General features: G+C 37.4%; 2 protein-coding genes across 2 annotated transcripts; both read right to left on the bottom strand.

Annotated features, from left to right (window-relative positions):
• Positions 1 to 2,745: 2,745 nt before the first annotated feature.
• On the bottom strand, positions 2,746 to 7,814 carry LOC112188085 (aspartic proteinase A1). The gene is made up of 14 exons (XM_024327108.2): positions 7,657 to 7,814; positions 6,981 to 7,360; positions 6,809 to 6,869; positions 6,451 to 6,545; positions 6,267 to 6,379; positions 5,880 to 6,048; positions 5,741 to 5,780; positions 5,540 to 5,604; positions 5,106 to 5,219; positions 4,929 to 4,993; positions 4,640 to 4,802; positions 4,448 to 4,567; positions 3,415 to 3,503; positions 2,746 to 3,089 (listed from the first exon to the last, which is right to left on the bottom strand). Exons 2-14 carry the CDS (start codon positions 7,350 to 7,352, stop codon positions 3,005 to 3,007), a joined length of 1,551 nt encoding a protein of 516 aa, XP_024182876.1. The 5' UTR covers positions 7,353 to 7,360; positions 7,657 to 7,814; the 3' UTR covers positions 2,746 to 3,004.
• A 2,211-nt stretch (positions 7,815 to 10,025) lies between these two features.
• LOC112189029 (probable WRKY transcription factor 31) lies at positions 10,026 to 12,998 on the bottom strand. The gene is made up of 5 exons (XM_024328290.2): positions 12,313 to 12,998; positions 11,999 to 12,097; positions 11,366 to 11,899; positions 11,127 to 11,240; positions 10,026 to 11,007 (listed from the first exon to the last, which is right to left on the bottom strand). Exons 1-5 carry the CDS (start codon positions 12,700 to 12,702, stop codon positions 10,330 to 10,332), a joined length of 1,815 nt encoding a protein of 604 aa, XP_024184058.1. The 5' UTR covers positions 12,703 to 12,998; the 3' UTR covers positions 10,026 to 10,329.
• Positions 12,999 to 26,499: the final 13,501 nt, after the last annotated feature.

Here is a 26,499-nt window from a genome sequence, read left to right as displayed (position 1 = left end):
TACTCAATATACACTAAAAGTTTTAAAAAAAATCGCACTCCCAACTCCATGTTTGATTGTATACAAAGGAATTAAGACTATGATCCACAATTTGATGTATATGCATATTATGCACGTGTGTGAATTTGATTAATTCTACCAAAGCTAACATTAAGGGACTAAAATAGTTCTTAGCACTCTTAAACATAGAGGTCCCATCTTACCAATTGAGACTATATATCATACTTAACTAAACATTAAGAAAGCACACGTAGCACAATGCCTGATTTCAGTATGTGCTACGTTTTGTTGCTTAAAACCTCATATCTTGCATCTTTAATTATTAAAGGGTTTAATCAAAGCATCGTTCTCCAACCTCCACCGTGCACGAAAGTACATTACTATTCCCCAATTACAATCAATAGTGGAACCCAAACTAGTAGATGAGCTTGATGAACTAAATACTAGAAGCTAGACTTAAAAGGGTGGTGGCTTTAATTGATTTGGTTTGGAACTAGAAGAGTTAGAGTTGCAAAAGAGAGTTGGAAAACAGGGATCACAATTCAAATCAAAAGGGCAACATGAGTGGTAGAGAGGGTGGAACCAATTTATTCCACATGGACCAAAAGTAAAAAATATTACACTAATGAATAGGAAGGTGGGGTTAAGTTAGATAGCTAGTTGTTTTTGTGGTTGTAAAGTATAAGGGCTAACAACAACCCTAATTAAGAGTTCCCCCAAAGGTTGTTTTGCACTTACTTACCCTTCATCTAATTCCTGTCAACTTGTTCAAATATATTAGTTGGTAATCAAATCTTATGCGTGACTTGTAAACTATTGCTTGAATAAATCATAGATTACATTCTCAGTGTCACAATAAAATACAACTCGTTTAATTTTATATTTATATAAAGTTAAAAAAATGATATTGAAATTGTCAAAAATTATTTTTATATTTTATATAAACCATGAAATTTACAATATGTTCGATAATTTTGAAATTGTCAAAAATGATAGTAATTTAACGACTAAATTCAATCCCACTTAAATAACTTCTAAAATACATGCTGAAAATTAGATTAGGCAAAAAGTATCTTCAGAGATATTTTCTTTCATAGGAAATATTTCATTGATGCAAGTGTTTAATTAGTTTCCTGACTTTCCTCTAGAGTGGAAGCAAAAGATGATTGAAATGAACCATTGGAGATGGTCCACGTTGGTGTTGAACTGTTGAAGCTCATTAAAAAATAGCACGTTTTGTATGTGGATGTTTCATGTTTGTGAGTGTGGCCGAGGCTTACGTGCGTTTGATGCAATTGAAATAATTAAAAGAAACAGTTGCGTACGTGGTCCTCGAGTCCTTCCTTCCTTCCTTCGATTCCTTGGAACCCTAATGATCATCATACATCATTTTCAGACCCAGAAAGAAAATGATATACATGTCAATTCTCCATATATGTGGTTTGCTATATATAGCTTCCATCAGTATTGTTAGCTCTCTTTCCTAATGTATTTAAAACTGTACTGAAAGTCCTGAAGCAGTTAAGGTTCTGATCCCATTTTTCGTTTGGCAATTTTATATAGATTGAAGAACAAAGAACACTCTGCAGTACTGCAATGGTTAATTTTGGTGCCATTACTTGATTCTTACCCCTTGCCCTATTATAATGCCCTAAGCTCTTAAAGAATTAATGTATTTTAAGATTGGCGTCTCCAGGGAAGTTTCCAAGGATCTAGCTAGCTAGCTAGCTAGCTAGTGTATATTTTGAGTGAAAGAAAATTGCTCTTAAAGTTTTCATCCCACTTATCTCATGCACTCATGTTTCACGCAAAGTAGAAGTGAAGAAGCAAAGCCCTACTCATGCAAATGGCACGAATTTGAGTAGGGAAGTGAGCAACGAAAGTAGCATCCCACTTTATTTCAAAGTGAATTACATAATATGAGTATGGAGTGAAAAGAACATTTCTTTTTGTGTAATGAAGATGGTTTAAACTTTAAAAACCAAACGATTTCAAATTTGTTTATTTATTAAAAAAAAAAAAAAACAGTTTCGATGAATGTCAAATATAATAAAGAGATCAAGTGTATTTCATGCACTGAGGGTACTTGCAATATGAATGGATATAATTTTTTTGATATTAAAATATATAAATGAGTGGATTAGATGAATGACTGTTATTTTTTTAGAAATTAAAATAACCGTCAGTGCACTTGCACTGTCGGTGCATACAATCCGTTTATGAGAAACGTAAAAGGAAAGGTTGCTAGCCTTTATTTATGACTAAAATCGGACTAATCCTCGATGACTCGCTCGCCAAAAAAGAACAAACGTTGACAAGAGTTGTAGGTTGTAGTTAGTTTTTGAGTTGTTGAGTAATAAATGTAGTGTTGCTTTGGTTAAGCATGATAAGGTTGTTAGCCGGCATTTTAATGACTAGAGTCTAGAGAATAGAGATGGATGGAGATGTTTTTGTGTTTGCTTTGCTTTGCTTGCTTGGACGTGCCGTTATAGAAAGTGCTTCTTGGTGATTAGACAGAAAAAACCTCACCACCCGTAACACATTTGTTTAGGTGTCAAGTGTAACTTGTTGGTTAGAGACTTAACTCTTCAAAGAGCCTTTCATTATTTATGTCTCTTTCTACTACGTATGCAAATCCTCACTGAAAACGAAATCATAACTACATTGTTTCTAGAAAGGCTGGTTTGTGTGCTCAAAATTCAAAAGGCAATAATATCAATTGATCACACCATGATTTGCAAAAGATTGTCGGTGAAGTCATAGCGACCGGCATAAGAAATTGGTCACACAATGATTTTCAATCACATTACGAAGCAACGGGTTTTCAAATACCCAGTTTTCTTCTACAGATACTAACAATCATGATTTGATTTATTTACAGATAACAAGGATCATGCCCACGGCTCATCACACTAACGAGTTCCACTGTCTCAAGCTTTTTTCTGGTAATGTCATAGATTTTTTTTTTTTACATAGGGTAGGCAAACAGAGGATAGATATAGAACTAAGCTGCTTCTGCAAATCCAACAGTAGCTTTCCCATAGTCGAACACTGTGTGATACTGACCCATGAAAATATCTCCCAGAATCCTGCATCACATAAGCACCATATTAGTTGGTTATTTTATATCTTCTTGATGAAGAGCTGAAAATGATACTAGTCTTCTGAAAGTAAACGGCTTCAATGCCGCTGTCATTGATGATCTACTAAATGGAATGTATTCCATAATTGAAGTTGTATCAAGAAATTTGCAGTAAGGGTGTGAGAACCTGTTTTCTTGAAATAGAAATAATGAAAGCAAGTTGTGCAACAACAATGATTTATTTTAGTTACTGGATAAACCATTTCCATGTAATATAGTTGGAAGATAAAAGCTAAAACATGCTATAAGCAAAGATAGGCAGAGATAAATACCACAGTGGTCCTCGAGGTGGAGCCACATCTAGAGCTATAAATCCACTAAGGCATTGTGCCGTAGCTCCCTCACCCACTTTGAGAACGTACTGTTCCACAAAACCAACATTCAGAAAAATATGCAATAAATTCTCAGAGTGGTAATATGTGAACTGAAGAAGTGAATATTAGAACAACAATGGCAATGATGCATATAGTAAATAAAATTTTAAACTGTAAAAGGTTAATATTATCGTAATCTGAATAGCCTTTAGCTTCAGCACATCGTATTAGAGATGCATACAAAGAACAAGAGGGAGTATAGAACAACTTGAAGCTAATCTCGCCCTAATTTAATGTAAAACATAGTAATTAACCAACCGTAGGGCATATTAACTACTGTATAGCAGAAGTTCCTCATCATCACATGTGACAACTTAACAGTTGACTGTTCAAGAAAATAACTTTTTTCAAGGTGTAAATTCATTTCTAACCCTGTTCTGATACCTGAACAGCAAGGAGCAATTGTTGAGTGTGCAAACTTAGCTATAACCACTCATTCCTAACTCAAGCAGTTATTAATGCTCATTCTGATTTGGATGGTAAATGGACCCCATGGAACTTTCAAGTCTCAATCGAAGCCACTTTATGGCAAAACACAAGTTGCCTTTTGGTCTACAACTAGCATTGAGTTTGTTGGGCAGCCATCATAACTGCACTGTATTGGATCATTTGTATCTTCAAAAACTATATCAATTTCCGCACAATAATCGGATTCATTTTGGTAAATTCAGCATCAATTGTTCTATATTCATCAAGACCAAAACTTAGATCGGATTTTAAAAGCCTGTAAGCTCAAACATCGCAGCAGCATATATGAATGTATAGATTGAAAAAACTGATCAGATATGTGAATACAAGATTTCCAGATATTACAGTAATGAACCTCAAACAATAAAATATAGGGGAAAAGCTGGAAATCTTTTCTGTAATCAGGCAAGATACTCAAAAATGAAACGTTAAACGATTTATGGTTAATGTCATGACACCATACCTGCTCTGGAGCAAGGTCAAATACTTTACCACCAATGGTAAATGATATACTGGGCAAGGAGGAGAGAGCGTTACATTGAACAGCTGATTCACCACTTGGACTGGGCAGTCGTTCACAGAGCTGCAACAGCAAATTAGCATGAGATTGCTATAAAGAACTTTTTGCAGAAACATGAATAAAGAGTTTAATTACCTCATTTGCATAGTTCAAGATCTGCTCCTCTGTCTGATTAAGATTTAGCTTTAGCTGATTCTGTATCCATACTACTGCCATCTCACAAGCAGTACATGCAGCATCATGCACGCCATCAGATGTAGTTTCCATATTCTCATCCACCACAGTTTCAATGCCCATACTGTAAATATATTAACATATTTACAAAAAGATGAGAAGAGCAGTGACACAAGTTGCTCTGAAAGTCATACTTTATTACTATCCTCGCTACAACAACATTAAGAAAATAGGTTGAACTGAATCTGACCTCACACCACGAGTCCCGTCAAAAGTACATACACCAATTTGAGAGCAGATTCTTTGGGGTTTAACCTAGAACATATACCAGTACAAGAAGAAATCAAATATGGAAAATTGGATCTTATATATTTAAACAGAAAATAAAAATTAAGTAAAACTCATATAAATTATTGTAATCATATACCTGAGCCAGCAACAATTCCAGTATAATTTTCCCATACTGATCAACAACTGCCTTACACTCTTGGCTTACAATACCAGATGCTCCAATTGCATGATTTATTTGAGTGATAATGGTCTGAGAGCAAGATTATACAATGACATTAATCAAAACTTTCTATAGACATATGGCTAAGTAAACATAAGACTAGAAATGGTTTCCAATAGATTGTTATAACTGCATTAAATGAAAAAATTATTAAGTTATGAAATGGAAACCACAGACATAGTAATTTGTACATATGTAACTGACAGGCAGAAAATCCACAACCCATTGGAAAGTAAAAGATGATCTTTGTATGTCTCCTGCAGTGCTTCTTCATGTGCTGACAACTTTCTTAATTTATTCTAATTACTGAACAAAAAAGGATATGGATGTATTTTTTTCGAACGACATACCGTTGGCCCTGCCAATAGGGAAGTTCCTGAATCAGCAATTGCTGAACAACCACTAGCACAAAGTCCTGGGGAATGTCATGCCAATTTTTCAGTACAAAACAAGCGAGCAGGCTAAGAATATATAAAGTATCTATTGTTTCAGCATGGTAAGGTTCCATAAAAAAATAAAAATAAAAATAAAAAAATACAGTATATCGATACCAGATGTTTCACCACCAATTAGCACATCCCCCATATCAAACTGCAAATAAGAAAAAGAATAGTGACTCAAAAAAAAAAAAAAAAAAAAAAACAATGAAAACAATGAATACATCAAGTGGAATCGATGGTCATATTTTACCTGCCAATAGCCTTTTTGAGTCACTGGAACATATGTATGCTCACCCACGTAATGGTTAGAATCCATCCCACCAAATACAATCTCACCCCCTTCTTCCCCTTCAGTGTTGCGATTTAACCAAAATGAAAATACTGGTTCTTTAACAAGACCTTGATTGACCAAATTATACCTGTTATAATAGCAAATGTACGGTCAAACAACCAATATAGTAATATACTAGCATCAAGGACTTACAAGAGGAGGGGAAAAAGTAAAAACATAATTCACGCCTGACAGAATATGTTATGTTAAAAAAAGAATTTAGATAATTAATATATTCTACGACTTTAAGTTTAGAAATTCAATCAACTGACTCGCACTATTAAGAGCTATGCAGCAGTGACTTACCAGACAGGAACAGCACCTCCAACTGAGATCTCTTGAAATCCAAGTCCAAGTATACCATCAAACTTAGCTGCCACAAATGTGATCCCAGGCTCCTTGGTTGCCTCAATAAAATCCTAATAACCAGTAGTAATGGTTAAATCCCCAACCCTGGAACTCACTGGATATAAATTCTGTCAAAACTTACTTGATCCTTAACAACAAGATTCCCAACTGTGACATGGTCCTGGCTAAAAAAACCTGCAATTGCGCCAGTTCCGTACTGGATAGCCGCAGATGTCCCTACATTAGAAAATAGAAACACAGATCCTTAATAGTTTTCACATCATTGTATTGGCTTCTTTCCCTATTCCATTAAGTTTAAAAGAGTGTCACTAAGTGCTAAACTAGCAATGTACTGTGGATCATTGGAAGACTCAAGAGATTTGCCATCCCTGTCTTTGTGAATACTCTAGGTGTAAAAAAAAGCATTAAAGGAAAAGGAAATTGACTAGCAATAATCTTAGCAAAATGTGAATGCAGTAGACCAAGGAACAGGAACATACCATTCTTTGTGTGTGAACTTGACTGACTAGACTTATACTTGGCGTGAAAAAAGCAAGCCACCTGCAATCAAATTCCAAAACAAATCCAATTTCAAGAAACCAACATTTTGACAAAAATACATTACATACAAATCCAGTTGAACATAACCACTCAAAAACACTATAAACCTACCGAGAAGTAACACTTTGCCGAGGGCACCCAAAGGTTAGAACTTCCAGTATCAAATATCACAGTAAACTTCTGAGCAGGTGTGCCAATACCAATCTCCCCAAAATACTGAGCATCCATATAGTTCTTCAGTTCAACAATATCAGTGTCCCCAGAAGAATCCCCACCGCGGAGACGATACTCCTTCAAAGGATCTCTCATACTTCCTTGTGCATTCTTAGCATTAGTCTCCCTGTGAAGCTGAGATGTCTGATCCAATTTCACCTTTTTAAGTCCAATTCTAACCAACCCATCATTGGGTGTGGAGAGCACCACATGGGACAGAAGCAGAAACTGAAATAGAGTCACCAAACAAGCCCTAATTTTGGTACCCATTTTCAGAACTGCAAAACAAAGCAGGCAAATTTGTATCACTCCTATAAAGTACTCAACAACTTTGACTTAAAAAAAAAAAATCAAAAGGGTCTCAACAATAGCAAGATCTAGCTTCAAATTTCTCTTCTTTAATCTCTTCTAAATTATTCTCAGGACTTAAAATAACCCTAATACCTAAAATATGAAAAAAAAATTAAAAAAAAATCCGATTAACACGGAATTTGTGTAAGAATAGAATTATGAGATATGAAAATTGAAACAAAAAATAAAACCTAGGCAAAATTGAAAAAAGAAATTTACTTACATTCTGAGTGATCGGAGTTGGGCTCCCGGGAGAAGACGAACACTGAAATAACGAGGAAAGTTCAAAGTCATAGGACAAAAATAGAAACCAGGGAGGTTCGTCTACATTGTGGTGTAGATACTCTCAGTCAAGACAGGGTCAAAGCTAGTTGATCGGACGGTTTGAATTTTGTTTCAGTCTAGAGGTGCTAAGGTGTCGTGTGTCTATTGGGTATATGTTTGGAATTTTAGAAGTTTGACTTGTAGGCAAGCGCACCAACGTCTCGGGGTCACCTACCAGTCTAGTTTTGAAACTTGGATACTGGCGCCTTTATGTGAGTGTCAACAAGATTATATAAAGCCCACGAACAGGCCCAGAAAATATGTTGCTGGATCGTGTTGTGTAATGGCCTGCTTTCTGTTTTTTGCAAATATTGTACTAGGGCTTGGATTTTCATCATGTTGATCGTTGAAGATATTGAGTTCGGAAATCGAAATAATGTTTTATTGCACTGACCTCAAAAACTATGCTCAGCCATTGTTAAATGTAAATTTAACCGTGAGAATAATTACTTTTAAATTGAGTTATTTTGTTTTTCACTTTTAGATTTACATCCAACAGTAGTTGAGCATATTGGAGCTACTCTGACCTTCCAGTTCCCTAGATTCAATGATCTTCGTATCCAACATGGTGCTTTTAGGTTTCATGAAGTACAGACACCTATTCTACCTCTAATTACTCGAAATTTGTTTGGTACTCCAACTGTGCACAAGCCGCGTCGTCCCATTGTGTTGAGAAGTGAAGATTTAAGGCCATCTGAAGAGAACAGCGCCCTAGCCTTAGTCCCAGTGGTAACTAAACCAGCTACTGCAAAGAGAGGCCAACCTACATCGCCCTACACATCCCAAAAAAAAAAAACTGAAAATTCAGTTTGGTGAAAGTGACACGACATCCAGTTCATCTATGCTGCCAAAGAAGCTAAAAGTCTCGGAATTTCATATTAAATTCTCTGCTAAATTTTTGCGATTGATTGAAGCTCCAAGAGGTGTTCTGGTAACTAAGGAAGATCTGCACCCAAAGGAAGCCATACCACTGGTCAAGGTGGAACATAAGAAGAAGAAAGGAAGACCTTTGGGGTCGAAAAACAAAAATCCGTCCAAGACAAAAAAAGGTTTCTACTGAAGAAGTGCTTAGTGTGATTTGCCCTAGCAAGCCTTCTAGGCTCCTAGCCCTAGTGTTAAGGGCAAGGAGAAAATTTAGTTCATTTTCTTTGGAACTTTACTATTATTGAGTTGGAATTTCTCGTCTTTTAATTTTTTATTTGATCGGAATACAAAAAAAGATATTTATTCCAACCGTTTAATCTACTCTTTGTCACCAAAAAAAAAATTAATTCTTTTTTCTAAATGCATAACTTAACTGATTTTGCATGCAAGAGTTATGTTTCACATGGAGGGCAACACATGACATAAACAATTTTCCTATCCAAGATGGGCATTTATTATTTTTTGTTTACTTACAGACTAAAACTGAAATTTAAGAGTATATGTATCAAATGGTCAAGATTTCAGTTGACTCACCTAATTTTGAATTTTCTAGCGCCCTGACTCCATCCATATTTGCATAACTATAGAGTTTTGACAACTAACTACATTGACAAAGACACCCTTTTAGAACACACCTATAAGATAAAGTCAAAATAATTTTGCGATCTTGATGATAGAAATCTTTATAATGACTTTTTGACAATCGAAAACATGTGTTTGATAAAATGTCACAAAGAGCTAAATAAATTTTTGAAAAGACCCGATATATATAGTTTAGAGTTACAATAATTTTGCCTAATCAACCACTCCTGCCAGTGTCTTATCTCTCACTGTCAAACATCAACTCTAAACTATAAACTCCCTACACAATCCATCCATTCGTATCGAAGCCATTAGTGCACCATTGCAAAAGGATATTATGAGAGAAAAAATGGGACGCCAAATGGCCCAAATTTGGTAAAGCTAAAGACCTTCTCAATTCTCATGGTGCTCAAAAATGGCAAAAGGCAAAAGATCGATAACGTCAAACGTGACATGAAAAGAAATCAAAAAGAAAAAACGTGACCAGCAAAAACCGGAAAGTCTTTTTCTTTCTTAACGTGTCAAACTAATCCCCATTCCCTTTGAGGTCACTCCCAGACGTTTTTGTTGACTCTTCTATTGACCGCCACTCATATAACTCCAAGCAAGGAAGGAATAAAAACCCTAATCCCCTTTTGTTCTTTTCCTTTGTCTTTTCCTTTGTTCTCCTCTCATCGATGGCTTTTGTTTGCTCTTCAGAAAACATAGATAAACAATGGCTGCCAAAACTCCAACCCCTCCATTTCCGTATACAAACAAGAATTGGAAAACCAATTTGCATTCTTAACTCTTCCATTGTTTTTGTCGCCAACTTTTATAAGACTTCGTAATGACATAATTTGGACATATTATTCGAATAACAAAAGAATATGGAAACCTATGTTCGATTTTTATCCCCTCCAAATCCCCCAAAAAAAAAAAAAACATATGTATATTTCTCACTTTCTTTCCACCACCCCCCCCCCCCCCCTAAAAAGAAAAAAAAAAGAAAAAAGAGAATGAAAAAACCTAAAAGGAAGGGAAAAAGAAAAGTGGCTTCCTTTAGTTCCTTGGAAAACTGGTCTTGCTAATCTTGTTGTTGCAATTTGCTGCTGTTGTTTCCATTGCCACTGCTGTTGCTTGTGTTGTTGTTGGTGGTAGAATTGTTACCATTGTTGTTTGGATGAGCATTGCCAATGATGGAGGTGATGGCGGCTGCTAGAGCTGCAGTGAAGTTTGGATCGGATGCGATAGCGGCAGTGGCAGCAGTAACAGTATCGGCCAATGAGTTCTGCTGCTGTCCTTGCTGAGCTTGTTGAGGATGGGCATTACGGTCCATGTCCTGTGACATTTGAAGGCCAGAAAACTTAGACTGGTTGTAAAGCGCCTGACCGAAGATTTGGGGCAGCAATGAGACAGGTCCATTGGTCAAGTTCTGAGACGGGTTTGGGAATGGGATGTTGAATTGGCCTGGTGGCCTTTGGAACTGTAAAGGGTTTGGGGACTGTGTTAAGTCCAATGTAACAGTGGGGAATGGAGCTGAGGCTGAGATTGTGGCCATGCTTGAGGAGCATGGGAGGATGGTCCTAGTGAGGAAGTTTGAGTCCATTAGGCCATCCGCGCTTGGCATAGACCCGGAAAGCAGCATCCGGGCTGCAGATGAAGTGGTGGACGCCATTGCCATGGCGGCTGGTGGCAATGGGTGGTTGTGATTGCCTTCATATGTTGTGATGAGGATTGTCCTATCTTCAGCACATCTTTGTACCTGTTTGATCATAATAGTAATTCAAATAAATAAATAAATTTGCAATGTAACAACATAACATCGTCAGTACAAACAAGAAACAGAACCCTGCAGGTAATTTACAAAAGAAATGAGCTTACTTGTTTTCGAACTGGGCAACCAGCAGCCATGGTGCATCTATAATAAGCTCGAGGACATGGGTTTCCTTTCGCCATCTTTTGCCCGTACTTACGCCATTGACATCCATCAGTGATCTGAAACCAACAAATTTTTTCACTAACAAACATTTTGGTACAAATATAATGTCTTACATAATAGTACTATTCGTCCCAAAAACAATGAATATCAAGCAAACATTTCAGTCAGAAATTAGTCTTACCATGGGTGCCTCTGATCGAGCTCTAACAGAAACCCGAGCCTTCCTCATTGTAGCCTCAGTTTGATCAACCTCCTTTGGAGAATTGAGTCTCGGAACTTTGTTAGGTCCCCAACTCTGCGTTTGTTGATCAGGACTCTCCTCTCTCCCACTAATCCCCCGACCAAATTCCTTCTTCTCCTGATCAAACGCAGGCCCCTCATCACCAACATTCCCAGCACCAACCTTTCCATTATCACCTGATCCAGACCGTTCCCGGCTTCTCTCATCCGAAGAAGAATGTGACGGCTCTTCGGCATCCCCATTTGCAGCCAAACCAAGATCCATAAACTGCCTCGGAACCACCATCTGCGATCCGCTGCCATTATTAAGCTTCTTCTCTTCCACTTCCACGCTGTTCTCAGCCTTCTGGTTTTGCATCAAACTCAGCAAATGCACTTGTAGAGCACTGTAATTGGTAGTGACCTGATTAAGCATCTCTCTCAGCCTCTGATTCTCCGCGTTCATCCTCTCCAGCTCGGCTTGAAGAACAGCCAGCTGCAAACCAAGTGAAATCGAAAATTAGCAAAAACCCAGAATTTTTTCCCATCAACCATTGACATGGAAAGAATCAAACTTTTTCACATTGATCTTTACCTCACTTTTGGCTCTTTTATCCTCCATGCTCGACGAAATGCTATCATCCACAACTGACTGGTCACTACTAGTGTTTGTGATGAGAAGATTTAACCCAGTCTACAAAACCCAAAAAGATGAATCAGCTAAAACCATTACAGTGATACAGAATATGTGCATGTTCATCAAACACATGGGTTAGTCTTAGAGCCCCAAAGCTTCATGCTTTCGAGGCATTTCGTCCAAGACTTGGAAACCCAGAAAGCTTGGGGGTCCATATCCATGGCCCCCACTGGACGAGCCAAAAAAAGAAAAAGAAAAAAAGGGTGACTCACGTTTACGTTGAATTCCATGCCGGAAGGGCCATCGTCGAAGTCCATTTTCTCAGTGGAAGCTTCCTCGGCCTTGTTGTTGTTATCGGCAAAGAAGTCCCTCTCGTCTACGACCTTGCGCTGGTTGTCGTCCGATTGCGGCGGCGAGTTTTCTCGGTCGTCGTTATCGTCGGTGCAGTTGAGGTTGACTGAGAATTGCAGAGTCTGGGGCGGTGGTGGTGACCGGGCTTGGTGGGTGTGATGATCCATTGACAACCCAGAGAGGTGTTGTTTGTGGGTAGTAGAACTAGAATTAGGGTATTGATCTTGAAAGGAGTTGAGGACTATGGGTTTGTGGAGGGACAAGTAGCCAATTGGATCTGAATCAATGGAGAGTCCACCTCCTTTGGCCATAAAATTATAGAAGGACTAGACTAGAGAGAGAGAGAGAGAGAGAGAGAGAAGGGTGTGAATGTGTGTAGGTGTAAGAGTCTGTGAGAGTGTGGAGAAAGAGAGTGCAGATGACTCGGCAATAAAAGAGGGAGGTTGGACTTTGGAGAAGAAGACCACCCAGTCAGGATCAGCACCGGACAAGCTAGGCAATACTAGTACTGGTGCCCTTGTGTTGTTTCTTCATGACTACTTGTTTATGGTGTGTTGAATATTGTATTGGATTTTTGGGTGTAATACACCCAAAAAAAAGAGAGAATGGAAAATGATAAAGATGGGGGAAGGTAGGAGAGATATTAATGGGTAGCAAGCAAGTTGAATATAGCTTTTAAATATCACATGACTACATGAGTATAGAGCCATCACATGAGTGATCCTCCTTGGGCATTATTAACAAGTTTATCTTCATGGTGAAAAATTTTCAAAAAATTGGAAATCTTTTGGGTTGGTCAAATAGTATATATCCTAAAAGACTTTGAAATATCATTTATATTATGAATGTCAATGGTGATTATTTATATCAGAATTTAGAGCTAGCAATTAAATAAGAAATTGTTTAAACACTAGATTAATTTCAAATGAATCAATAATTTTTATAGTGAGACTTTTAGGATTGATTGTCCCTGTCGTTTTAGCATGTGAATTGCTAGGCAGTATCTTAATGTTAAAGGAGATTGTTGAATGAAAAAATCCTTCAAACTTACGGTTTTGAACTAAAAAAATAAAAGAATTAGAGCATTTTTAGCAGATTCTCTATCTTGGCTCTTTAACTATTTTAGAGAGCATATTTGACTTTTTATAAATTTTAACAGCTGCACAAGACTCTTAAGTGGCTCTTCATTTTAATTTTTAGTTAGGGTTTTTGTCCATTTACCCCATTTCTAGGGATTTTTTTCCCACTTACCCCATTAAGTATTTTTAATTCTCTCTTACCCAAAACACTCTAAGGGGGTATTCCCTAATACCCCATTAATATTTTTATTTTTTTTAATACAATTTTACCCTTACCCTTTGTTACTTAGAGAGAGAGAGAGAGAATGGAAGAGAGAGAAACCATATGAGACTTTGCCGGAGCCGGTCACCGGTCTCTCTCCTCTGGTCACTGGCCGCCACCCACCGGAAAGATTTACTGTCCCAATAGACATCTATTGCCCTCCAATAGACGTCTACTGCCCCAATAGACGTCTATCGCCCCAATAGTCTATTGCCCCCCAATAGACGTCTATTAGCCATATATTGCCCCCTAATAAACGTTTCGATCACCTAAATGGGAACTACTCTTACTAAAATTAGACAAATAAATCTTTGATTAAAATAAAAAAACAAGGAGTTTACATAAATTCAAAACGACTATTGGCCTCTAATAGACGTCTATTGCCCCCCAATATACACTTTTTTTCTTTCCTTCTTGGACTTCCACCCACAATTTACCCAAAGCAAAAAAGATTTTGACCATTTAACTGATAGCAATTACCAATTTGATCCATCCAATATTATAAAGGCCAGAAAATAGTTCATCATGATGTAACCAAATTAAATCCCAATTAAATATAGATCCGTGTATACGCACCACCTTAGTCCAGCTTAATGACATCAAACCACTAATGGCAAATCACCTTATAGAAGGCCACGTTTCCTACATGAGTCCCATAATATTACTTGGAAACTTTTCTTGAATGTTTGATACTTGTCCTAATAGAACTTCAGTAAGGCAATCCAAACCAAAGTTTCGCAAACAGCCAATTACTGTAAAATACTACTCAACCAATGCAAAAGTAGCAGACGACATGCACAGTGGCAGACCTATATAGCAATTTCAGGCCATAAAATAATTTACCATCAACACTTCCAGTGCAGTGATGCAGCAGCCGACACAACAATATGAGCAACCACGTCTCGATGCATATAACTCTTCTCCTACCTGTTGATGTCGCCAAATTAAGAAAACAAAAACATACATGTTGAGACAAAGCTCTTGGCCGAGAGGAAGTGCATATCGGCACAGCGCGGAGGAGACAGAGATAGTGCAGATTGGCGTGACGCAGAGGAGAGAGAGATGGCGTGGGACGAGGTAGCTCCGACCGGGTACTTGCGAAGGCAATGTGGCTGGGAGGAACCTGGAGGATCCATTTTCGAAGTTGGGCTCGGAAGAGGAGGAGGATGACAGAATATAAAGGGACCTTGCTGGAAAACACGGGTATACCTCGCCGGAGACTTGACAGTGATGAGAGAGAGAGAGAGAGAGAGAGAGAGAGAGAGGGTTTGTGCAGATTGAGGAGAAAGAGAAACTGGATCGAGAGGAGGAGGATAGAGGGATTAGCAGTTGTAATTCTTTAATTGTGTTGAGGGCAAAATAGTCATTTGATATTAAATTGTGTAAGTATGAACAAAAATCTGTTGTTGGGGTAAGCAGGATAATTTTGGCTAATTTTGGTGCTTTTGGTCAAGCATCATTTTAGTTATCTCGCTCCTAAATATAGATAGCAAGATGAGGCTCTCTATTATTTTTGTAAATTTAAAACATTCATTTTAAGTTATTTTGTGTAATTTATCTATTTATTTTTTGAATCAAACCCGAAGCCGGGTGCCTATATATATATTCATCTAAAGCCATCATTACATACCTTTCCGTTGTCATTTTATGAATAGACAAGAAGATTGTGGTAGTATCTACAATGGCACATAGAAATAGACTCACTCATTAGACATGTCATGTACATAGACATAGCGGAGATCCTCCTTTGATACTACTCCAAATGCGCTAGAGTTACATAGAGTGCGCACAAAGTGTATAGCTTCATTAGACATGTCATATACGTAGACATAACGGAGATTCTCATTTGATACTACTCCAGAGGTGCTAGAGTTATATAGAGTACGCACAAAGTGCATATCTTCCTAAATGAAAAGGAAATTATTGAATTTAGACTAACTAAAAAATAAATAGGCCAAGGGCAACACAACCTAGCCCAAATGACCAAAACCCAAAGAGAAAAGAGCCAAACTCAAGGCCCAGTAATACTGGAATGACCCCAAGCCACCTCTCTTACCCGCTAGACACCAGAAGACAACACTGCTGCTCGACCACACCGCCACAACTCAGCGACCCTTGCTGCCTCAACCTCCGCGACCCGTACCGCCATGTCACCATGGTACCAAGCCGCCTCAACCTGAGAAAACCTGGCCCATGCCACTATGAAGCCAGCCTCAATGCAGCGCACCAGGTCCTAGACTCCAGGATCCAAACGCCTCACACCGGTCCTGGAAGCCCCCAATGAAGCATTGACCAACGGTACCCACCATGTTCCAGAGACGACGCCCAGTGACCTCCGCGAAAACTATCATACCGAAACCTCAAGTGGAAACCTTCCTCCCATGAATTCTCTTGAGCAATAGCATCAATCTCCCGTCCGGCAGCAGACCGTATTACGTTGGCTAGGCCAAAAGCTAGCCAAGACGTCCTGGTGCCGCCGGACAGGACTGATCTTCACGGACAAGGACGTAGACAGCCTTAGGGTTTTCTCAACACTAGAGAGAAAACTAGTTATTTTCCAAAATGTCTTTTCCTTATTTTGTGTAACCAATTTATAAATGAATTTAAACTATTTTTATTCAATTAATAAATAATGTAAATTTAAAACTAGCTAAAATATAGAGAACTAATGCAAACATATTTCTAAAATGGCTAGTCAAAATGATTTTTTAGCTACTTTGGCTAAAATTTAACTAAAAAATGACTAGCATTGCTAAAGATGTACTTACGGTTTTGATCCTATCGTGAGATTTGAAGATTGATACAAATTTTTGTGAAATGTTATTTATTAATTTGGGATTTGATTTTTTGTTTTTTTTGAATAAATGGAAGAGCTTTTATTAAGAGAACTCAAACGAATTGATTACAATCATGTAGAAGCACATCCTGAATACTCGTGGGTGCTTGTTCAATCCAAACAAAACCTTACTCTGCCTCAAAACCCAAGGCAGCTAGGCGGTGAGCCACCACACTACATGACCTAGGAGTGTGTTGAATTCTAACACCTTGCAGCCTCCTCCAACTTTGCTTTATACCATCGATTAAACCACCATTGACTAGAAAATCATATTGAGGGCTGGAAGCTTCAGTAACTGCTTCTAAGCAGTCACTTTCAATTACAACATCATGTATTTGTATTGAGAAAAGAAGATCCATACCTTCTCTAATAGCCAGCAACTCACATTGCTTTGGTGAGGCAGCACGTGCAATACGACGCATGAATACAGCCTGGAAGTGTCCTGCTGAGTCCCGTAGCACCCCACACATTAATTCAGGATTTGACTTGGTTGCATAGAGAATCTAATTAATTGGGTTAGACGTTTTAGTTTTTTCTGTTTTGTCAAACATTATTTTGTAGCTTGATGCAGAATTCAAGTTACATAAATAAGATTATGAAATGTATGCTTTTTATTCCTTTCATTTCTTTTTTCTTATATTTCATCTTCGTTAGTAGTCACTGTTTCTGGTCTTTCTTGTGTTTTTTTTTTCTTTCTAATTTAGTTTAATCAAATTGCCTTCTCCTTAACATCAAATCCTAAGGGCTAAAGTGTGAGATTGTAAGGTATTGAGCAATTTTTTTGGGTGGGTGTACAATTGTCATTAATAGCGGCTGTGATGCACGTCAAAACTCAAATTATAAATGCCTTTGTGTGTAATCACGTTAGGAGCGCTTCAGCAACTCCATAAAAATGTTTTTTTTTTTTTTTGAAATAGGCCTAGTACGGCTGCCCTCAAGCCTTGAAGAATGCTATTTTTTTTTCCTTTGACTGTCTTTTTCTTTCAATGAAAAATAAAAATAAAAATCATGAAATTTTTTATTAACCCCACTTTTGATCATGATCTTTTAAATGAAAAGTCATTTTCTTACCATCCCACCAAATATACGCACCATATTTGAATGTTGTCTCTCTTATAAACTTTTTATTTTATGAATACAACTATTTATTTAAAAATAGAAAAATCTACCTAAAACATTTGTCTTGGTAGGAAATTATTGAATTATAGAACCAGTAATAAAAATGTTTATAGTGATTGAGATGTTTCAATCGTCCTCACACTATTCTCATGATAATGTACACTTTTTATTTTCCGGTAATTCGGTCGACGAAATTTTCACGACTTCCTGGGTCAGCTGCTATTTAGTGTGTTTACTACACCAAGCAGTCACTATTAAAATCGTGACGGACCAATGAGAGGATACAATTGGTGTAGGCCCCGGTCGGTGACAACCGTCAGATGGACAGAAAACGCGTTCCCCGATTGGCCCGGCGCCTCTCGTGGAAAGCGTAGTCTGAGTCAACGGTGGAGATGTGTAGACTGGGGTCACTTAAGGATTGTGGGACCCACAATTTTCTTTCCGCATTGGGAAACGGACACGTAGCCGGTAGATCCGTTCGGACCGTGGCTGACGGGTTGACTCTGTCAGCTTTAATGGACCGGATCCTCCGCTTTTCAACTGGTTTTTATCCTTTTGGATTTTTCTCATTATTTTGTACTGTTTGTGTTTTTTTTATCTGATTTATTCTTGGATCTGGCATCGTCGATAAAATAATTGGTAATGAAAATTTGAAAATAGTGGTCCTTCTGGGTCAGAGTCTTGACTTTTTTCTTTTTTTTTTTCCGTTCCTTTTCCAATTTTTTCTTTATCTATGAAGACAAAGTGATTATGGTTTTATGTGGAAAATGATTCTGGTAAAATATTGCAAAAATTCCTTTTTGCACGTCTAATACGCAAGTTATTGGATAATATTAGACAAACTTTAGATAGATTATCATTAATATAGAAGCAAGTGAGCTTCATTTTCTTTCTTCTTCCTTATGTATCTCAAATAATTGTATGATGTTTGTGTCGTAATTGTATATATGTGCAAGAAATTCGGAGCGAGGAATTCAAAATGGTAGGTTAGTGAAGAGTGTGATGTTTGCTTGACCGCTACACCGATATAGATTTGTCGTCATATGTACAAATTTTAAAAGAATGACGATTTATAGTCAGCAGATACACTATAGATATGCTAATGATAAGATTTTAGTTAACCATGATACAAAGAAGCATGTGCACAATGCATATGTATTTGATTTATGAAACCTGTTACGTGCGTGAAGAACATATATAAGTCGGGACTTGTCTCCAGTCAATATTGAATCAAAGAATATCACAACACTAACATAATCAACTTAATTATATGTTGTGTTAATTAAATTATCTTCTAATGTTTAGGAGTAAGGAATTTGTAATTAATGTGAGTGGTGAAGAAGCTATTTGATATTGATTAAGTATACGTGCGACAATCCATTTGCAATATAAGCTGGCATGGCGTGACGTTTTCAATGAAACACATCCACGCTAAATGCAATGCATCCACACAAAACTAACAAATTATGTATTTGAAAGAATCATCGCGCCCAGTTTAACTATGAATTAACGACACATGGAGGTAGGACTGTCAATGGGTCGTGTCGGGTTGGGTTCGTGTCGGGTCAAGGTATTTGTCGTGTCGCAAAATATAAACCCAAACTCAACCCATTTAATAATCGTGTCAAAAATTTAAACTCAAACCCAACCCATTTATTAAATGGGTTACCCGTTTCCAACCCGCTTAACCGATTTAATAAATAGGTTATGTCTTGTTAGACAAAAGGACTCATTTAAGCGTTATCAATGAGACCCATTTAACTAAAAAAATGCATAAATTGATTAAATTCACTAAAAACTCTACAAGACGAAGAATATAAATAATTATATATAATTCATAAATAATTAAATCCAATAATTAAAAAGCGAAATATTTCAAATTGTCTAATCCTATGATAAAATACTCCAAACGTCTAAAATTTCAAGAAGAAACATAGCACAATTGTGTTATACGAGTTCATTTCGTGTTGGCGGGTTGACCTATGGCCGACCCATTTATTAAATGGGTCATGACGGGTTGACCCACCGCCGACCTGCTTTTTAATCGTGCGGGTTCAACCTGCTTTATTTCGTGCGGGTTTCGAGTCGTGTCCGAATTGACAGCCATACATGGAGTTACATTAGATTTGTCTGGATGTTTGTTCGGTGAGGGGTAGCTATATGTAAAAAATAAAATTGAAAATCTTGAGATTTCATGGTGATTTACTACCTAACACGGTGATGCCCGGGGATTCCATTCTTTCCCATAGTTAAATAATTTTAATTAATAGGATCGATCTCCACTCTTTTGCATGATGCAAAAGTATAGATCGAGTCAATGAAATTAAGGAAAGGGAGCCGCATAGTTTGAACTTTGAAGCAGTTAAAGTCGTCAAAAAGAGCAAATGGGTCGTCCATTGTCTTAATATCTCCGATGATCTTAACGAGAAAGCTGCAGCAAGTTGCAAAACTCAAACTTCATTTGTGATTCTACGGGAGTCATGTGAATTGTAATAAGTTCAAGGCCGGTGGCCAATTAATTGATCAGAGCTTTTCGTATAAATTTCTATATATATGGGACCTGCAGAAAGAAACCAGACTCTTCTTTGAAATTCATGGTCGGAAATCTAGATGCTTGGCTGGTATGCAAAGAGCAAATCCATGATTAGATATGTGAAAAGGGCCAAAGAAAAAGGTTCGGCATCTGTCGGAAGGGAACTCAGATAGTGAGGAGATATAAGATATTTGATTTGAAAAGTTTAATTTTGTGCAAGGGAAATTGCAGGACTAAAACGTGATTCAATTAATCCAGTTGTTTCTGGTCATCACCAGAAAGTAGAAGCAAGTACTTTTACTCGATCTGTAGTACTACTTTTGCGAAGTCCATTCCATCATCAGCAGTTTACAAAACCTTAGTTGTCTTCCAAAAGAGAGAAAAGAAAAAAAGAGTGTTTGGAAAGCCAAGCTTGTCAGCAAAGAAAAGTGGAGAAGTCACGGCTGAGAATCGTTGCTATATATATATGTGCGATATGCTTTTCTAGTGTGATTGTTAAATGTGAAAGTGGCCTGGAATCGATCAAGTACTTTGTTTCTCGGATGTCTTATCTTTGCTATAATTAATTTGATTGAGATTTTTGTTTTCATTTAGAGTATGAATTCTACATATTGAACACACCACATGACAATATTAACTGATATAATGGAATGATTATTAATTACTTTTACCTACTATATCAACTATACTAAAATTTTTTGTTTTTCTTTTCATTTTTGTAGGTTAAACCATTTTATGTGGTAATTTCTTCAAAGTTGATTAGCTTAGGGTTATAAAACTTTTGGAGCTTAGGGTTAATATACAATCCTGAATGATGGAGTGCATGCTTGTGAAAAACTAAACATATTTCACGGCTTAATATGAAAATATTAAAAACTAACAACTTTAATTTAGAATAAAATATGATCAAACACCATTAAATCAGATGATATTTTTTTAATCTAAGAAAACCATAATGATATACTAAAGTCCTGACATAAATCGAATCTTATTATTGTGGATCCGGTTTTAAAAAATAAATAAAAATTTCTTTTCAAAAAAAAAAAAAAAAAAAACCTTTTCATGAGGGTGACGGTGAAAAACCCTTCACGCCTTTCTCTTTTTATCACAAGTTCTGATCGATGGATAACTCATTGTTTATGGAAGCCAGTTTTATTCTTAACAGTTGCATATTTGATTGGACGATTTAGCTAGGCGATAGAGGCATGCATGCATGCCTGCTTCACTGCTTGTCTCTTGGGACAAAAATGGCCCACTATATAAATATATATTGTATTTTACGAAGGCAGCAAATAGACTGCATTGTTGGAGCAAGTACGGCCAAAAGTTTATCTGACATGGGGCTATTTAGTAATTATAGTAAGACGGAGCCGTTAACGGTAAAAACTTAGAGCCTTTATAATAAAAATAAGAGGATTTTATGATATTTCCTACAAACCGACAAAAGTCAGTCTCGTACTCGAGAATGGAAACGTGATGGACTAGCTCGTTCTGGTTTATTTGAAGCATTCAGCTCATGTAGGCGTGAAGCATAATAACCCAAGGATCTGATCTTTCAGTACATGTAGAAGTGAAGCATTCAAGGCGTTGATGAAACAGAGTCCGGCGAGACCATTTGCCGGTCGACGACGAGATGAAACGGCTCTACGTATTAAATCTGAACCAATCTAGGCTCTGAGTTGTGTTGCTCTCAGTTTCATTTGGTAAAATGGAATTTGGGATTCCAGCGATGCCAATTTTTTCTATTCTAATTTTCTTTAATTCAATTCCTAGAAAAGATTGGTAATAGATCCGGAAATGGTGTCCACACCTAGTTGTTTGATGCTTACATGATCATAATCTCGGAACCATGATGCTATTAAATATAGAAATCTGAGTTGGAACCAAATAAGAATATAATGGACCCAGTATAACATTCAAATTATGATGAGTTTAGAAACAAAGACTTGAGGGTTGAGGCCTTTGATTGCTACATTCAATTAACTAAGCCAGGACAAATTGACTCAACCCACAATTTAGAGATGAAGGGGAATTGGAATGGCAAACCAAGCGCTTTGAATTTGAGGGAAATTACCTTGTGCAGAATTAATCAATATTTTGAACCGATGAGGAGTAGATGAGTAATTGAAGAATGAAGACGATCTACTGTTTGTCACGACGTGAGAGAGGTTTGGCCAGTGAAAATCTATTTACCATGTTGACATTCTCCGTCGTTTAGCGCCATTATAAAATGTCCAAATCGACCAGGACGTTAACGTCTGTCTAGGCTGTAAGTTACGTCATGCGCATTCCAGCCTCGTCCTATATATGCTAGCAAAGAAGGCTACTGTACTATCTTCATCAAGAAAAAAGAAGGCTGCTGTATACGATTCTCAAACTTTGATCATTGCATACTGCTTTTGTTGTTCTAATGTTCGTACATATTCATTTTTCTTTCTAGGTTTAGAAAAGGCCGGCCGCACCGGCAACTTCAGAATCGCTTTTATAATAGAGTAGTTACTATAATCGACCACTTCTGTTCGAGTGTTATTATTTTAGTACTACTTTTACTTTTAGGCTCTGCATGGGAAAGGAGATAAGAGGCAGACCTCCTAATTAATCAGTGATTGCAGCTTTGTACTTGTTGTCTCTTCTTCAACCAGAGCCCTAGCGACCTAGCTACCGTTGTTATGAACCTAACTCGAATGGAATAACTAATTAAACTATCTGATCAATGAGCAACGGCCTAATTCTTCATGAAAGAAACCATGCATATATCGGAGCCTAAACTACAAAGAAATTAACGTACAGTACTTACTCAATTTATTGCTATGATAATATTTTTATCAACGTACGTGTTTCTCCGCTAATGATTTGATTGATTTCTAATTACTAGAAGGAAAACACACACGGTGTGTGCATTTAATTTTGAAAAAAAAAATTAAAATAATGAAACCAATTTTTAGCGGTTAAATGTAATGAACAGTTGAAGTTAGTGGGTGATAGTTTGGGGGAGCAGATGGATAATGCTTATTTTTATATATATTTTTATTTTGTTATTTATAACTTTATCCTTGCACATTTAAACTTTCTTAAACTTTTTTAATATTTGAGGGCTATTTCAGTAAAAAAAAAATTGTTTTGGCTAACAAACTCTCTTCTCTTAATAATAGTATAGATTAGTTACTGAAATATATAATTAAGGGCAAAATATTGTTTAGTCCTTGAAGTACGGCTTCGTCCTCGATTCAGTCTCTGTCTTTCTAATTTAATCCCAAAGGTCCCTGAACTCACAATTTTCAGTCCAACTGGTCCATTCCCTCCACTTCCTCCGGTTGCTCGATGACGTGTCATTCATTACTTGCCAGCTCAGCGCCACGTAAGACGCGGAATTTGTAAAGTGGCGGGAATGCCCCTGGCCTCTATTACGGTAGTTTTGGACCTAGAGTGAGAGAACTCGAGGAGAGAGAAAGCAGATATGAGATTCTCTCTCTCCTCCACCAGTGCCTCACCTCCACCCCATCATGCTCAGTGGCTTCCGACAATTCACTGGCAGCCTCTCCATCGTCTGGTGATGCTCGAAAGTAGTTCACGCGACCTCCAGCGAGTCAAACCCAGCCCCTAAGATGTCTGCTGACCACGGAGGTAGGCTCACGTGTCGACAGAGCAGCACCCACTATTGCTTTGGACACCTAGACCTTCATGGGTGTCCGACTTCTCTCTCTCCAACTGGTCATCATCAATTTCCATCACCCTCAATTTCTCCAATCTGAAGATTTCATGGTTCTGGGATCATGGATGGGAGAGAGATGAAACGAGAGGCACTCTGGGTTTGGGTTCTGTTTTTTTTTTTTTTTTTCTGACGGTCGACGAACTCTGGTTGCCTTCATGGCTCACCACCGTCACCATCACCTTTGTAGGCCTCCGGCGAGTCAGCCTCAACCATCACATCTCCAACCAACATCTCGGTAACAACTCCGCACCTCTTCTCGATGATTCATCATAAGCTAGTCATCCGGCAGCAATTCATATCTCGAAAACTCATCTGGCCACATGCTCCCGGCGACAGCGATAGCGACACCTACTTTCAGTCTGGCCACCACTCTAACTTTCGCCAACCCGACTCCCAAATCGTCAAACTGCTTGCCTGGGCATCCACTTTCAGAAAATCTAGGCTAATGAGGCAATTGGGTATGCTATGATTTTAATGTTTCAATTGAAGCTTGGTGTCGATTGTAATGGGCATCCACATCCCACCGCCATACCATCACCGTCTCCTCTTCATCCCAGTCTGAGCAATTGCTCAGTACACCCACGATGGCGAAGCACAGGCCCTTGCATTCAAATGAAATAGCCGATTCTGATCAGCCATTCGTCCAACACAACAGAGCGAGGATCCCATCGAGACCGCATAAAAATTTCTCCCTCAAGGTACTTCTAATTTTGCTTTGCTCTTTTTCCTTTGCTTTTGATTGTTTCGATCTTGTGTTCATGATTTGCTGTGGTAGTCAAACTTACCATTTTGGATGAAATTTTGGAAGAAACTGAAGCAGGGGCATTCTCGTCACTTTACAAATTCCGTGTCTTACGTGGCACCGAGCTAGCAAATAATGACTAACACGTCATCGAGCAACCGGAGGAAGTGGGGGGATTAGACCAATTGGACTGAAAATTGTGAGTTCAGGGAACTTTGAGATTAAATTAGAAAGACAGGGACTGAATCGAGGACGAAGCCATACTTCAGGGACTAAACAGTATTTTGCCCTATAATTAACTTGTTTGAAAAAAGCAGACCTAGCACGCAAAAAGTTTATACTACGTACATTAAAATGTGCTGTAAGGTTCTTCTCCTTCTTCTTCTTTATTTGGTCTGAAAAATGTGCTGTAAATAATTCTCAGCAACAGAGAAATTAAACAGACGTATATAATTTTATATGATTGATTAGCTGGGCTGCTGGAGAAGACTTAGAATATGATGATCGGGGATAGCTGAACTATATGCGTGCATCTATATCTACCAACTTTAAAATATATAACTAATTAATCTGATGAAAATGATGCATTCTGAATATATATATGCCGAAATCAATTGCCATCCAATTAATATATATATAAGAAATCTGGAATGATTTGATTTAAGAAAATTAAACTGATGTATTAGTTTGAGGACTCTAACTGAAGGGAAATGATATTTTAATTTGTAACAAGTAGCTACCGCTCAGCAGCCGATTTATGTAGATTAATATCATGCATGTTATAAACGATGGAAACAACGTGTATGATGTTCATAGCACACCCAAGTAATTATATTAACGCATCGTTTTCATGCAAATTTTTTGATATATATCTTCCAAACTTCCAACTTTAGATTAATTATCAGCAGAAAAACCTGTTCTCTTTTTTTTTTTTTTGAGAAAAAGAAACACCTGTTCTTTGATCTAACCAATTTGATTAATTAAGCTTGAATCAACAATACTTATATGTCGATCCCTTTGTCAAAGTTCAAATAGTCCAAATTTCTCTCAAAGTTCACATAGTTAAGCCAATTTTCGAAGCATATGCAGAAACTAACTATGGAGAAAAAAAAAATTGTAAGTCAGTTCCCAAAGATCTTTCCATTTGGTATGTTATAGATAAACCAATCAATCTGTCATCTCTGAAATATAATTATATACATGTTCATATATGAAACAAGGGATCTCAATCCCATAATTTATTGTAAACCTAACTAGAAACTTGTTCCCACTTTTGTTATTTCCTTTTTTGCTGCAACGTTTTTCTTTAAAAATAATGGATCACTTTAGTCAATACCCCAACCCCAACCACACACACAGTCCTATTTGGCTAAGGGCATCCTTACCTAAGCTTAGGTACGGATTTTCAGTTTTTAACCACTTTTCGATAACATATTCACATTTTAACCATTCAGTTTTTAGATCATAATGCATAGATGATCTCTGCAAAATTTCAGCCAAATTGATGATTATCAAGACATTCAAAACTGCAAATTACAACAATGTACACGAATTCGACAGATTCGGTTAGTTCGTGTAAATTGCAGTTTTGGATACCTTAACGATAATCAATTTGGCTGAAATTTTGCAGAGATGATTTATACATTAGGATCTAAAAACTGAACGGTTAAGATGTGAATATGTGATCGAAAAGTGACCAAAAACTGAAAATCCGTTCCATAAGCTTAGGTAAGCCTTACGTGACAAATTTTGTGTGTGTGTGTGTGTATATATATCATGAGAGTTAGTGTAGTCCTTTATGGCTTTATGCATAAACAAGCAACTG

This window comes from Rosa chinensis, chromosome 2 (genome assembly GCF_002994745.2).
Source record: "Rosa chinensis cultivar Old Blush chromosome 2, RchiOBHm-V2, whole genome shotgun sequence".
Lineage (NCBI taxonomy): Eukaryota > Viridiplantae > Streptophyta > Magnoliopsida > Rosales > Rosaceae > Rosa > Rosa chinensis.
This window is presented reverse-complemented; position numbering and strand designations above follow the sequence as displayed.

Coding starts and splice junctions, on each gene's coding strand:
- LOC112188085 (XM_024327108.2), bottom strand. CDS start 7,352: ATGGGTACCAAAATTAGGGCTTGTTTGGTGACTCTATTTCAGTTTCTG. Junction 6,870..6,980: donor CGGCAAAGTGTTACTTCTCG/GTAGGTTTATAG, acceptor ATTTGATTGCAG/GTGGCTTGCTTTTTTCACGC. Junction 5,781..5,879: donor CTCAAAAAGGCTATTGGCAG/GTAAAATATGAC, acceptor TCTTATTTGCAG/TTTGATATGGGGGATGTGCT.
- LOC112189029 (XM_024328290.2), bottom strand. CDS start 12,702: ATGGCCAAAGGAGGTGGACTCTCCATTGATTCAGATCCAATTGGCTAC. Junction 11,900..11,998: donor ATAAAAGAGCCAAAAGTGAG/GTAAAGATCAAT, acceptor CTTGGTTTGCAG/CTGGCTGTTCTTCAAGCCGA. Junction 11,008..11,126: donor GTTGCCCAGTTCGAAAACAA/GTAAGCTCATTT, acceptor ATGATCAAACAG/GTACAAAGATGTGCTGAAGA.